Raw genomic sequence first — 14900 nt, forward strand, 5'->3', positions numbered from 1 at the left:
AAAGCTGCCAACAGGGTAAGAGGTCAAGAATAATTAACAAAGCATCTATCTCTCCATTTCTCTTGCAAAGCAGATTGTCAGCCAGAGTTACCCCTAATATTAGGGGGGGGGGTGACTATTCTACACAGTGGGTGCCACCACACCAAGCCCTGCTGTGAATGCTTGTGGAGTGGATCTTAACTGTGACATTAGCAAAAGCCTCCCTGAATGCTTTCCAGAACTGAGTGGGCCTCCAACAAATGAAAATGTCTCTCAAGTCTCAGGAGATAAATTAGAAAATAAGACAAGATATGCAAACAAGAAGAACATATTACAGAGGTATTTTATTTATCAGTCTCCACTACAAATATAATCTTCAAGGACTGACAAGAGCCAAAATGGTAAAAGTATAAAGAAAAGCAGTACTAACAGATCCAAAAGTTAACATACTAGATCCTGTTAAATTGAATTCTTTCCCCCCCTCCTTCAGGAAATATAAACAAAGAACGAGAAAAGAACTGGATGCTAAAGGACAAGATGAGAAAAAAAAAACTAATGAGGAAACAAAAATAAAATATTTTATGAAATTCTAATTATGAGACCAACTTGGAAATACAAACTCATGAATCCAACTCATACATACCTGCCGTAGTTCGGAAAGTCCTTTCAGTATGGCCTGCTGCCTGTCTCTCACCACATTTGGATTAAAAAGTGGGTCCCGGATGTGATCGGAGCTAAAAGTCTGCCGTGGTGTATAGTAAACATCTAAAGGTAAATTTAAATGAAATTACTGAATTGTAAATAAGTATGTACTCACCTTCTTTGTTTATATAGATACATCTGCACTGTATTTACGGTTCTTTTTAAATCTTAACATAAAATGGATCTAAAAATAAGTGACACATGCACACACACACGTGTGTGTGTGTGTTCTATCTATCCATCCATCTATCTCCAAAATAATAAAATGTTTAATATTATTTTGGGAAATATTTAAAATTTGAACCAGTATTAAAGGCAGGGCAAGATCCAGTGGTATACTACTGTATCCAGTGCAAGCAGGAATGAGACTTGTTCTCACCTCTGCTCCTGGTGAAGCCCCTTTGAGGCACCAAAACATGCCCCAAGCATTCCAGTTTGAGAGAATAGATATATAGGGTGCATGGGGTGCTGCAAGACAGCAATATCTTGAAGAGTAATATTTAACATCACTAAATTTTAGTTTCAGTACCTGACATAAATATTCCAAATCAATTGTTATGTATAATATATTGATTATTGGACACACGTTTTAAGTCATCAATTAATGTTCAACTCAATTTCATTGTTAATAGAAGCATGCCATTAGAACAAAAAACCTTGTGAAAAACATTTCACTGTAAAGATAAAGCATGCACTGTAATCATTTATTTAACTCTATACTGTAGTACCGTTCAGCTGGTGATACTGTGGATCATGTGTTGAAGGTCTCGTCATGGGTGCGTCTGGATCAAGGTAATATACTTCATTTGTTCGTACATAGGGGACAAAGTGAGATGAAGGTGGCCTTTCAGGTGCAAAATTTGAGGGTCTTTCACTCTGATGCTTGTCTGTATTGATACTTTTTTCTCTTCCATCATTCCTATCATGAGTTGAGAAATCAGAAGTCTTTGTTTGTTGCTGTATTCTGTTTTTAACTGCTGGGACAGGCGGGGAGTCAGATCTATTTGAAAACAAGAACAACCCAACTGTTTATTCTATTTCTTGAATTACCTTCAGCAAAAATACTGTAACCTATTTCCAATTACTTGTATATATCCGAGCCGAGACCTTAAAAATACTGGTTTTGTATTTTACCTTACCTGAGCATTCAGTATTGTGCTGTTCAGCATCCTACCACATAAGCAATAACATTACTTACACATAAGCAAATTATATTGCATTTGTATCCTTCCAGGAGCTCAAAGACAATACAATTAGTCCCTCCCATTTCAACATCACAACATCTCAATGAAGTAGTTGAGAATAAGAAAAATGCTAGCATTGGAATATGTCAATGGAATGTGCCATTAAATTAAAAAAACCCCAATTAAATAAAAATCCGTCTTCATCATGTTTAACATTTTTAAGTGCTGTCTTTTACATGAATGTATATTGGACTGTATCATACAAGACATATTTTGATCTTTGCCATGAATAAAAACACAAGATTTTTAATTTACTTGTTTGTTTTTGTATTTTTAAGACAATCTTTTGATAGACTAGAATTCAACTGTGATGCTTTTGAAACTAATTTATAAAAAGTAAATAAAATATTGATCTTGTGAACATATCCAAAATTCACTAAATAAATTAATAGATCTGATACATACCTTAGTTCAACCAAATTGTTCTTCAGAAGTGGTTCTTCCTAAAATAAGACCAAAATAAATATATTACAAAGCATTTCTCGCCACTTTGTATTTTGTAGATAATGCTTCAATTCATGATTTAAAGGAAAGAAAAAGCAAGCTGGTTTGGGGTTGTTATGGCATAAATGAAAGGTTGGTATCTATCTATCTATCTATCTATCTATCTATCTATCTATCTATCTATTTATCTGTAAATCCCATTCCTGACCTCATCCCATTCTCTCAATGTATTGTCATATACTATCACTTCAGATAAGGATGAGACATAATAGAAAATATGGCTAGAGATGGGCTTTGAAAAGGTCTGTATTTCCTGACCCATAGAATCTGACTTTATGTCTAACTAGTTGTATTTGTAATCCAGTCTCTCATTCACATAGTCAAAATAACAGACATTAAGAAAATATTGCAGGCTTTTAGGCTAATGAATGTCTTGGACTACTTCACAAGATGAATCACATGCCCTTGGGGAGATAGTGCGGAATACAAATAAAGTATTATTATTATTATTATTATTATTATTATATTTGTAACTGTGTCGTGACACATTTCAAAATCTGCTGAAAAACTGTTCTCATTTAGAGCAATGGTTCTCAACCAACCATTCACAGGGGGTCGCTGCTTCGCCTCCTTCGGGTCTGAAAAGGGGCTCCTCCTCTTCGGCAGGGTGGGGTGGAGAGGAGTCACGGGGAGGGGCTTGGAGGCAGAGAGGTGCACGGCGGAAGAAGGTGAGGTGGCGGGCCCCCTCTCTTTCTCCCCCTTTCCTTCTCTCCCCTTTTTCTTTTTTGCCCTTTTGCCTCTCTCCTCTCTTGTTCTATGCCTTTTTGTTTCTCTTTCTCTCTTCCTTCCCCTCATTCTTTCTCCATTCCTTCTTTCTCTTTTTTCTCTTCCTTTCTCCTCTTCTCTTTTTTATATCCCCTTTTATTTTTTCCCCTCCTTCCTTCTCCCCTTTGCCTTCTCTCTTTCCCTTCTTCTATCTCCTGCCTCCCTCTTTCCCTTCCTTTCTCCTTCTCTCTTCTATTCCTAGAGATGATAGACTTTTGGAATTTAAAAGATGATTTAATATTTGGCAGTATGGTTGTCTTTAATATAATAAAGTTAAGCCACATGCTGAATTTAAAAATAATTGTATTAGAAATGCTCTCCTCTGAGCGTGATAAAAATTCAAGCAGAGACTTAACCTGCACTCTGAATGATGGTTGTTTTATGATGACCTTTGTAATTCAAGCAGTATAAAAATGTGTTTGAAACTAGAGACGGAAGATGATAAAGTGGGCCCAAAATTTTGGGCTTTAATGTTCAGATGGGTGTATGGGAGAAAAGTAACCAGATATTTCAAAATTCACTTGGTTTATTAATCTGAAAGTATTATAAGATATTGTAGCTAATCCCAAATCAGTTGCCAAAAATGACTAGGAATGTTTCAAATTAGTATTAGGGATTCAAAGTAGTATTAGGCATTCCTCCTTCCATATGTGGTGGATTTGTAAAAATGCAACAAGGTATTGGTCTAAGATTTACATGTTAATCCATAACCAAAAACAAAATAGAAGTAGTTTTTGTAATGTCACCAGAAATGCTTTTGCTGAGCACTATATGGAGAAAGAATTTGAGAATAAATAAATATGGAGTCCTTTTTGATATATGATCACAGCAGCAGTACACTGCTCAAACTTGGAGGCAGACTAAACTTCTGACAGCCGAAGATGGATTGTGAAGGTTGCTGAGCCCAAATTGCCAATCTAACATGGGTTTTAAAATAGAAGCCAACTCAAGATTTTTTGAAATGTTGGAAATTCTTTCTAGACTTTTCAAACAATAAAAAAATTAAATGATGTAATAATGATTAGTAGCAAATTTAGGCATGTTAAGTTGGATCTGTATCATTACAATTTGGATTGGGAGACACAGGATACTTTAGTGTGATAATTAAAGTTTAGCGTTTTATATAGTTTTACATTATATCATTGTGTTTTACTTCCTGTTCCCCCTATATATATTTACTTCTTTTCTTCTTTCTGTTTTTTTCTCTGAACACGCTCTGGTTACACGCATGGTAGTCCACACTCTGGTTACATGCTGTACAGATTACTGCAATGTGCTCCTCGTGGGGTTGCCTTTGAAGACTGTTCGGAAGCTCAAATTGGTCCAACAGATGGCAGCGAGATTGCTTACCGGAGCAGGGCACAGGGAGCACACAACTCCCCTGTTAAACCAGCTCCACTGACTGCCAGTCTGCTACTGAGCACAATTTAAAGTACTGGCTTTAGCCTATAAAGCCCGAAAAGGTTCCGACTCAGCTTACCTGTCTGAACATATCTCCCTCTATGAATTACCTAGAAGGTTAAGATAGTCTGGGGAGGCCCTGCTTTCAGTCCCACCTTCCTCGCAGCCGTGGTAGGGATGAGAGACATGACCTTCTCAGTTGTGGCCCTCGTCTGTGGAACTCCGTCCCTAACAAAATTAGATCAGCGCCCTCCCTTTTGGTCTTCAAAAAAAAAAGTCATGGATGTGAGACCAAGCCTTTGGGCAGTAAGCAGTGCAAGAAACTAACAGGATCATGTACAATTGGCATTTGGAAAGGCCTCTGACTTCACTTTCTGGATTTTAATGTTTATATTAATATGTTTTTAATTCCATGCTTTAAATGTCTAGATGTTGTTTGTTTTTTATTTAATATGGTTTAATACTTTAATTAATAGTTATATGTTATTGCTGTTCTTATGCTAGGTTTTTAGATGTTTGTTAGGCATTGAATTTTTAACATGAATATGTTGGAAACCACTTTGAGTCCCCCCTGGAGGAGAAAAGCGGTATATAAATGAAGTAAACAAATAAATAGACAAATAAATTTTGATTATAAATTAAAGTGTATTAAATTAAAACACAAATAGTGTTTTCAAAAATAAACCAAAAGATGAATTTTTAAATGTTTCTTAGAACGAGTATGTAAGGGTTTTTTTTTTTTGCTAACATCCTCCAATTAAATTATGTGCCAATTTTCAAGAAACGTTTTCGAACAGAATGATTAAAAATTGCACCTCAACCTAAAAAACTAAACAGGAAGAACTTAACATTGTATAATCATGCAATGAACAAGATTTCACTAGTATATTAGCAATAACCTAGTAAAGGTTCTTTTAATTATAGCCTTAACGACTCTTCTGGGGAAAAAAATTGTTTAGTTAATTAACCTTATTATTATTTTAATTATATTTATTTATATTCTACTGCTATCTCTTGATTGAGATGCAAGGGACTTTTAAGTTCTAATTTGTTCTATACAATCAACATTTTGTTTTTAAAACCAGCATTTCTCTTGCAAGTTATTACACTTTTTCAGAATTAAAGAATATGATTGTCACAAATCAAGATATCCGTTATGTCTTAAATTGGGCAATGAGGTTTAAAACATTTTGTAGTAGTCTTATAATTTTTAGAGGTGATGCATCACCCTACTTTAAATGGCCCCTCTCACCAATTGTAATAGACACAAAACCAGTAATATCAGTGACCTTGTGTTACTCAAATAGGACCTGCATAAAAATTACAAAAAGCTTTGTATGTGACTGTGAGTGCAAATGACTCTTTTCATCAATTTGAGTCATCTGAGCCAGTGATGAAATTCCATTAGCTAAAAGGTGGTGATAAGGTCTTAATTGCTGAACCATCTCCAAGACAATTTATTATGCCCACTGAATATTTGATTTGGGGATTTGGGGGCTTCTAGGGGTCTGGATGGTGAAAGGGCCACAGGGGAATAGGATTGTTCTGAGAAGACCTCTTCTCAGGCTATTTTAATTATTAGAATAAAAATGGGATCTAACCAATTTTGGTGATATACTATTAGAACAGACGTATCAAACTCTCTTTCACTAAGGGCCACATCAACCTTATGGCTGCCTTCAAATGGCCATTTGTAATTATGAGATTGTATAAATGTAACTATGTTGGCCCTGGCATTGAAAGCCTCATGGATCACATAAAATAATATGACAGGCCTTTTGTGTGACACGTACACATTCGAGGGTAAACTGGTCTCACTAAGAATGGTAGCAATATTTATTGCTTGATGTGATTGAATGGTAATTTTTTCACAAATGTTTTTTTTGCTGTTGCTGTTCTTACTATTGTAAGCCACTTGAAACAGATTGTGGCAAAAGCTCAAGATGTGTATTATGTAAATAAATGCTATAAAAACACAGCAGCAGTTTCTTTCACTATGTGTCATTATGTCAAGTGTACTTCTGTCCATCACAGATCAATCATTGAAAAAAGTGACCTTAAGTGCAATGCCCCAAAGCAACCTTTTTTGGGAAGGAGGAACCACTATGTAGCTAAGAACAATTTAGAGTTAAGAACAATAGATTTCGTCTTATGCACATTCAAAAATAAACTCCACTGAACTTCATGGAACTTTCTTCTGAATAAATGGGCATAGAATCAGGCTATGTTAATTAAGACAATATGAAGAATCATGTTAAGTTTATTAATTAGACAATATAATAATGAGAATTTAGCATGGGTTAGACAAAGTGCAGCCAAAGCAACTTTGGTGACCACAGCCCATCGGGAGTTAAATAATTTCCAGGGGATATTGCCCACAAATGCTCCTAGAGCAGTGGTTCTCAACCTGTGGGTTCCCAGATGTTTTGGCCCTCGATTCCCAGAAATCCCAACAGCTGGTAAACTGGCTGGGATTTCTGGGAGTTGAAGGCTGAAATACCTGGAGACCCATCCGTTGAGAACCATTGCCCTAGAAGTTAGGGAGGGCATTTTCACCGAGTTTTAGGGGTCATTTTAGGTCCAAGAGGGGCTTTTTTAGTCATACTCTGCTCACTCCCTAAAAATGATAGGCAGGAAGGAGCAGGTGAAGAAAGTGCTTAGTCCTGCTGGGTGGATAGTGTGGCCATGCTACTCTTCCATAGTTGCTCACTCCTGATGTACCAAAGATGCAACCATTTCACACTTCAATAAAAAGCAGAGTAACGCTTCTTAGGCTATATGACACACGGCACTAGAAGTTGTTGTTTCCAATTGTGCCAGTGACTGGCATCAGTCCAGGGACCATGCTTTCATTAACACTAAAGCAGAGCCCAAGATGTCTTTAGCAACTACATGATATTGCTGTGATTTTTATATGGTTGATTTATTATATATATGCAAAGAATAACAAATACTGAAGTAAGATCCTTTTAATCCAATCTTAATCATACCCATTCAGAAGCATCATTAAATTAGGCGACATAATCCCTCCCCAACCCCAAGTTCCTCCTTAGAAATGTGAACTTTAATTGCTGGCTACAGTAATTTGTGTCTGTTTAAAAGTATAAGACACCAGCTTTAATCCCATTTGCCCTTTTAAAAAATCTATAATAGACATATCAACTGTTAAAGAATTAATTATTTGTGTCTACCCTAAACATCACAGAAAAATGTTACACCAATAAAAGGGGATTACATGCCTTTACTATGTCAACAGAATGGTGTATCTCTTTTTTATTCTTAACTGTCACAACTAAATTGACTTTCAAAATCAGGTGAGGCTAATACCTCTTGATTACAGATCGGACTACATTCCTAAACCATTAAAATTCACAAAGACAAACAAATGGCAGAGCACAGTACTATTTTAAAAGTATCATAAGGACTTTAAGTCTGGGCATTCTCTTACTTCCTTTCTCCAGCACTCTGTGCAACGAACATATGTGACAAGATATTATTTTCCCTAACGGCATCACATTTACACTTAGAAACTTTTTTTCCTGTACCAATTCTATTTCTGAGCTTTTGTTCATTTGATTGTCATTGTAAACCTTTGCATTTGTTACAGGAACACAAGCTACGTTACAAAATAACATTTTTAATACCATGTTCTCACAGCATTCACCTTATTCTTAACACCACCTTCACTGGGATGTGAGAGGGGTCTATCCGGAGAAATGACGCTCTTTTGACTGAGATGTCCAGGAGTGTTTCTTTCAACCAACTGAAGCAGCTCCATTTGTCGCCGAGCTTTCTTTTCTTCCCTTTGCTTTTGCAGTCGTCTTGGGTATTTTTCTGATGCCGGGATATACCTCTTGCAAGGCTTGTTTATGTTCCAGTCTGGTCTTTGCTCATTCTTTTCCTTAGGCTGTTTCTGCTTTTGTGCAGATTGTTCGTATACATTGCTATAGCCAACAATATTCTCTTTTTCTGAAATCTTTTTCTCCAGATACTGTACTTCTTTCTTACACTTTTTGTTGCTGAAGTTCGGTTTATATTCTGCAGTAATATCTGGAGATGCATTTCCAGTTTGCATAGCAGAGTTTTCAGTACCGATTGATATATCAGTATTACTCTCTGTAAAAACAAATGAACGATTTTTATGTTTCTAGAGATTTGCAATGATGAATATAATTGTGGTTTTTTATCTCATCTAAGAAACTCATTTAGCTTTATAATTTTATTTATTTATTTATGTATTTATTTGCAGTATTTATATACCGCCCTTCTCAGCTCCGAAGGGGACTAGGGGCAACAATTCAATGCCATCAATAAAAAAACAGTATAAAACATCGAAATTGACCCTCCCCTGATAAAACATTAAATATTATTAAACACATCACATATCACACAAATACAATGGCTGAGATCCTGAATCAGGTAATACAAAGGCTGAGATCCCGCATCAGGTATCTACAAAGATATAGCTATGTGTCCCAGTGGTACCTCCTAAAACATATGTTTTCAGTACTCCTGACCACTGTTGTGTTGCTGGAGAATAGGAAAATGCATTGAATCAAGATACAGGAAGAAAGGTAGAAATAGCTGTGTTGGGATAGGGCTGTATTCCTTAAATGTTTTGGGAAGACCTTGTGATTCCCATAACAGTGAATTTTGCTTACAAAATTCATGGCATTGTAATTAATAAACAGGATGCCAGCTAATACCTTAAAAACCAAATAAAAAAATAAAACACAGAACCATAATCTTGTAAAATAACTTTATCACTTGGTGCTGCTGTTCTACTGCTGTAGCACAATCATCAAGAGCAAGTACATATCAGCACTATCACATATCTATTTATGCAAATGTGCCAATTTGCAGATCAGTGATCCTGCACTCATCCATTCGCATAACCCCTCTCTCAATTCTACAATTAAAATAAATAAATGTTAAAACAATTTTACAATTCCAGGTATAGCAAATAAAAAATACTACTGAAAATTAAAATAAAATACTACCATGGGAATAGCAAGGGTGAGTGTGGGGAATGGGAGAATCCAGCCCTGAATGTCAGTCCTGGCATGCTAGCACAGGGAAGGAGGCAAGCTGGCAATGGAGTGCACATGGCACCGTGCATCCTGCTTAAAGGCCAGTTTGCCTCCTTCATGTGATACATATCCCATTATGTTCAAAGAAGTTCCAGGTAGATGGTTATAGGATTCTGGCTGCTCACCAAATCCTTTGCATACAGTGTTCAGTATTTCCATGTACATCCTTATTATCTTAATTAATAATCTATCTTAGTTTGGAACATCTCAGGGAATTATGAAAGAAAAAGGACAATAAATATTGCAAAACTTATTTTTCTCTAGGAATTAAAGAAAATTATTATTAATGCTAATATGAGCTTTTTTGTTATAACCGTATAGATCTTTCTGTCGCACTCTAGAACAGAATCACCTTACTTTATACACCACATCAGCTGGGTAAAATCAGCAAGCAATTTATTTTTTAAAAAATTTAGAAACCCCAATGCAGTAAAAAGCAATCCACAGTAAAAAGTACTCCAATAGATTTAAAAGGAAACAGGAACCTAGAGTCCAAAGAAATAGAGTCTAAAGAAATCTATGAAACTAGGCACTTGAATTCATAAACAAAACAACAGCAAAGGCACTTGAATCCATGAACAGAACAAAGGCATATTCCAAGACCCTGACACGGGGAACTTGACGTGAATACGACATTGCTTCAACTGAAGCAATATTTCTCACTAGTCACTTATAAACTCTGCCCTAATTCCCAAACAGCTAGAAAGGGATTCTTTCTTAATTTTGGTTTCACTTCCAACTTCTGTTGGAGTCTAGCTGAGTTCCTTAATTGTTGAATGGGCTGTCTTTGTTTATTGAAACATCTTTTCTTGTTCAAGGCCTCTCTCCTTTCATTAACTCCTTTTTAACTTCTACATCTGGTAGCTCAGAATCCATTTCATTCCTAGATAACTGATCAGAGAGCTGCGGCGCAAAGCCTTTCCCAAGGTGGAGACCCTTAGAATCCTCTTGCAGCAACTCAGGCCTCTGTGACCTGTTTTTTAAACTCCATTCAGGCCCTTGTAGCAACTCAGGCCTCTCTGGCCTCTCATTCCCAGACCTTGGCCCAGAAACCGAATCAAAATCCCCATTCCCTTCATGAAAATCAACTGGAACATGAACATCATCCTTATTACCATCATCATGCAAATCAACATGAACATCAGACACAATAATAGGCTGAACAGGGTGACATACAACACTTTTCATCTAGCAAATGATTTAAAAGATACTTTTGTAAACAATTACGGACCAATACAATTATGAAGGAATTTTATGTGCTTATATATTTATCCTAAAGAACAACAGATGCTAACAGTTAAATGCATTACATACAACCAACCAATGTACACTGTGTATGCAGGGAAATAATGTCTTCAAATAGATATGGACCTTGAAACTTTGAGAGACAAAGGCCCTGTGGCACGTTTATATAACAGCCCTGGTCAAGTTAGAAAAGGGATCATCAAAGTTTTCACATATGAATGGAACTTCCCAAACTTTTGCTCTAAGAGAAGGCTTGACAGCTTAGATTATTTAATACATGTTATTCAGCTAGTCACCTGAAAAATACCAAGACACTAGGAAGAACAAGATTTCAGCTTGGATAAGAGCCATTCTTCTTACATTTTTGTATATGAAAATGGCTCTGCTACTTCCAACCCCATGCCTCTTTACAAACACCCAAGACTACTAGAAATGTATCATCACCCACCCTTCTCATGTTTCAGAGATATAACGTACATCACATGATTCCCACTCATACTGCATCTGCAGAACTTTTATTCAAACCATAAAAATTTCTAATTTACTCCCAATTTCAGGAATGGGTGAAGCATAATTATAAACTATCATGTCATTTCTTAAATATGGAAATCTTCCAATAAGTTCCAATAACCATTTTAAGTATTATTTTGTTCTTCCTTAATTATTGCTCTTAAAGTATCAAAGGAAAAAACTAAATATCTCATATTCACATAATTATTTATTTAATATTTAACAAGATGTTTCCAGAAAAAATGATGCCTCATGACTGAATACAACATAGAATTTTTCTCCATGTAAAAGTATTACTGGTAGTATAAATACCCCTTTCTATATATTTATAATGAACATGCGTACCTGTCTGCACAGCAGTGTCTTTTCGAGGCGAGAGAACGGTTTTGACATCATGGTTCACTACGCTGCTACTGCCTTCAGAAAAGTGATCATGGTGATCAGTGACATCCAGTACGTCATCCAGATCAGTACAGTAACTCTCATAATTTGTATCACCTATGGGAAAAAGGTATTCAAATGTTTCTAAGTCTAGGGCTCTATACATATTAGCTTAACACTGAATTCACAAATTCCTTCATTCCTAATTATTACACTGGGATAAAAGGGTTGGGAATTATGTGTTGGTACTTACTATCATTCTTGGATGTGCAGAGAAGCAATCCACAATCACATGGGTTATAGCTCCCCAGTCATAAAGTCCTTTAGGGTGAAGCACTAATATATAATCCATAATCACATGGGAGAATAACCCGTGTGATTATGGATCACTCCTCTGCACATTAACCCAGTTAAAGATAACATAGGACTCCCATTTGTGTGAGTTACAGAGACCATGAAGAGGGAGGCCAGATTGCCTACTCCTAACTGTAGTTAGATGCCCATTCAAAGAACTACAGTTGCAAGTTAAGCTACCTGTCCTCCATCATGGTCTCTTGACTCACACAAATGGAGGATTAGCAAACTACTTGCTATAGGAGGCTGGAGTGTCATGAGAGACGAGAAAACAGCAGTGCTCTCCTGAAGGTAGTTTCAGCCCTGGACCTTGTATCAATTCTGTTGCCAAGAAACCCGTTGATACATGAGATCTGAACCACAGTGCACATATACACGACTAGGTTCAAAATTGTTGGCAAAAATCAAGGATAATGCTAGTTTTGATTTCAATTTCGAAATTCTATTTTCTATTCTATAATGCCATCAAGGTATAAAGTGTTTTACAAAGTGCAACAAAAAATCATGACCCTATCCTCTAAAACTCAACAAAGAGAAGACACGGGAAGTGGAAGCCAAGTGTACAAATTCCAGGGTTCTGGTTTACTCACACTTCCAAGCTAACTAAAGGGGTCAAGGATCTGTCAAAAATCCTTCATAAACACTGCTGTTCACCAGGGTCCAACTGAGGAACGAAATGCTGCCTCAACAACCAGGGCTCCTGGGCTTGGCTACAGTCAAGAATGCAGCCCTTAATATCAGGCCAGTGGCCTGGTTTTTCCTGAACTTTCAATATCCTCTTTCCCTTGTTCTGAAAAGTGCTAATACTTTCTCAGAGGTTGGAATACTTTATCCTAACAAAGGAAAAGCTTTTCAGACATTCTGGGATGAAAACAATCTTATCTTTATCTACAGCATGAGCTGACTTTTCACAGGCTGCAGAAGAAACTGCAACCCTTGAAAGCTGCATTATTTGCTATCAGCTACTTGATTAACTATTAAATTACAGCTAACAGTGTTTAGTATCCCTTAGGCTTATAAAGCCCATGTAAAAAAATCTTATTAGAAGATAAGAATCTCTGTATGACTTGGGTTCACTGTGAAGAAGTGACCACACTAAGAGCCTTTTACTTACCGCTACCAAGATTCTTCTGTAGTTTAGAAATATCATGTCCCTTCTCAGCCAGCTCTTTAATGCGCTGTTCCTGTTTTAATCTCTGGGCCAGCTCTTGAGCCTTTTGCATTGTCTGATATAGCACATTTGTTTTAAGAGCCATAATTTCCTAAAATAAAGACACACACACACACACACACACAAAAACATTTAGTAAAAAAAAACCTGACAAAGTAATCTTGACACTATATTGAACACTACTTATTTGATTTGCATATTATTTCCATAAAGGAGGAATATATTTGGGTTACACAATCAATATATAGCAGCTCATGCAGACAACATGTATTTTGATTTTCTGGTATTTAATAAAATGCCCTTTTAGATATTTCTGCATAGATGTATATTATTAAATACAACCAGCCTGAAACATCCTCCTGTAGAGTGTGTCCCCTTGAATTGTGATGTCATCTGAAGTGACATGAACAACATTCTTCTTGAATGCTCAAAAGCCTTGATTATGGTGAGAAGCTCCACCATTTTATTGATTTGAAGCTAGGACCCTTAGTATGACCAATCACCCTGAAATGTCATGCTCCTCAACCTCTTAAAGTGAATGTACTATGAAGATAGACCTGGAGATTTGAATGGCATTCCTTAAAGGAGGTTTGAACAGATTAAGATACCTGTGGAAGTATGGTTAATTTCTTGTACTGGGAATCTGGTGGAGGACTGAATTGTTTAAGAAATCAGTGCTGATGAGGACTGAATTTGAGACATGCCAGATATGAAACCATTAAGCCCAACTATCTTTGTACTGTAATGCTATTTGAACCCTATATCTATGAGTTTCTGGGAAATTAAGCTTTCTTTGACTGACTCCAACATTGCCCCCATGGAATCTTTCTCCCCCCCCCCCAATTTTCTTTGTATTAAACATTTCCAAATAAAAGCAAAAATAAAATTCATATTAAAAGAGTGGTGGTAGGGGGAAGGAGGGAAGAAAAGTAATTTGGGGGTAGTAGGTTAATTGGTTAATTGCATCTTGACAGATATTTGATATATCGCAAAAAAAAGAACAAAGGTATGGGTTATTGTGGTATGGGGAGTTCTTTTACAAAATTTTCATTACTACAACTAAATTTTCTTCTCTATTCCATTAACACATATTTCATAAAATATTAAAGTTTCTAACAATTTTAAGTGTTTTATTGTTTCTTCTTGCATCTTCTCATATTGTCTCTTAATTTACATATATTCTTTGCCAGTTCTTCTTTACTGAAAGTTAATCTTAATTATTCATGGCAAATTATTTCACTTACTTAATATTATCTACAGAGAAAATTCTACAATTTTCCTTTAAGGGGTTAGTACATTAGTATTTATATAAACATTTTTGTTGTGAATCATTTTTTCATTATCATCCCTTCTCTCTTTTTGTATTACACCACTTATATAATTCTGTATAACCAATCCATATATATATGTGGATATATCACCCATCCCAATCTTATTCATTAAGTATTTCAAAAACTCTCCTGAACTAGCCAAAGTCACTTAATGTTATAATTTGTTCATAATCCATTTTTAAAGACATACCCAAATAACTCCTAAAGACCAGGTTTCTCAATC

General features: G+C 36.1%; 2 protein-coding genes across 8 annotated transcripts in view; one reads left to right on the top strand and one right to left on the bottom strand.

Annotated features, from left to right (window-relative positions):
* The window catches only part of TASOR (transcription activation suppressor), a 92080-nt gene extending 85507 nt beyond the window's left edge, over positions 1-6573 (top strand). The window contains exons 25-29 of one of the 4 annotated variants that reach the window (XR_010909147.1): positions 470-750; positions 1407-1473; positions 2429-2501; positions 2952-3097; positions 4430-6573. The gene's annotated coding sequence lies outside the window, so the exon portion shown is untranslated. The remainder of the gene's footprint in view (positions 1-469; positions 751-1406; positions 1474-2428; positions 2502-2951; positions 3098-4429) is intronic. The other 3 variants (XR_010909148.1, XR_010909146.1, XR_010909149.1) reach the window with 3 other exon arrangements.
* The window catches only part of CCDC66 (coiled-coil domain containing 66), a 54077-nt gene that overhangs the window by 15889 nt on the left and 23288 nt on the right, over positions 1-14900 (bottom strand). For all 4 annotated transcript variants that reach the window (XM_060766083.2, XM_060766087.2, XM_060766085.2 and 1 more), the window contains 6 exons: positions 13290-13437; positions 11786-11938; positions 8260-8711; positions 2331-2368; positions 1410-1681; positions 623-744 (listed from right to left, as the gene is read on the bottom strand). In XM_060766083.2, the coding sequence (XP_060622066.2) occupies positions 623-744; positions 1410-1681; positions 2331-2368; positions 8260-8711; positions 11786-11938; positions 13290-13437 (1185 nt within the window). The remainder of the gene's footprint in view (positions 1-622; positions 745-1409; positions 1682-2330; positions 2369-8259; positions 8712-11785; positions 11939-13289; positions 13438-14900) is intronic.

The sequence above is a fragment of the Anolis sagrei genome, chromosome 2 (assembly GCF_037176765.1).
Source record: "Anolis sagrei isolate rAnoSag1 chromosome 2, rAnoSag1.mat, whole genome shotgun sequence".
NCBI lineage: Eukaryota > Metazoa > Chordata > Lepidosauria > Squamata > Dactyloidae > Anolis > Anolis sagrei.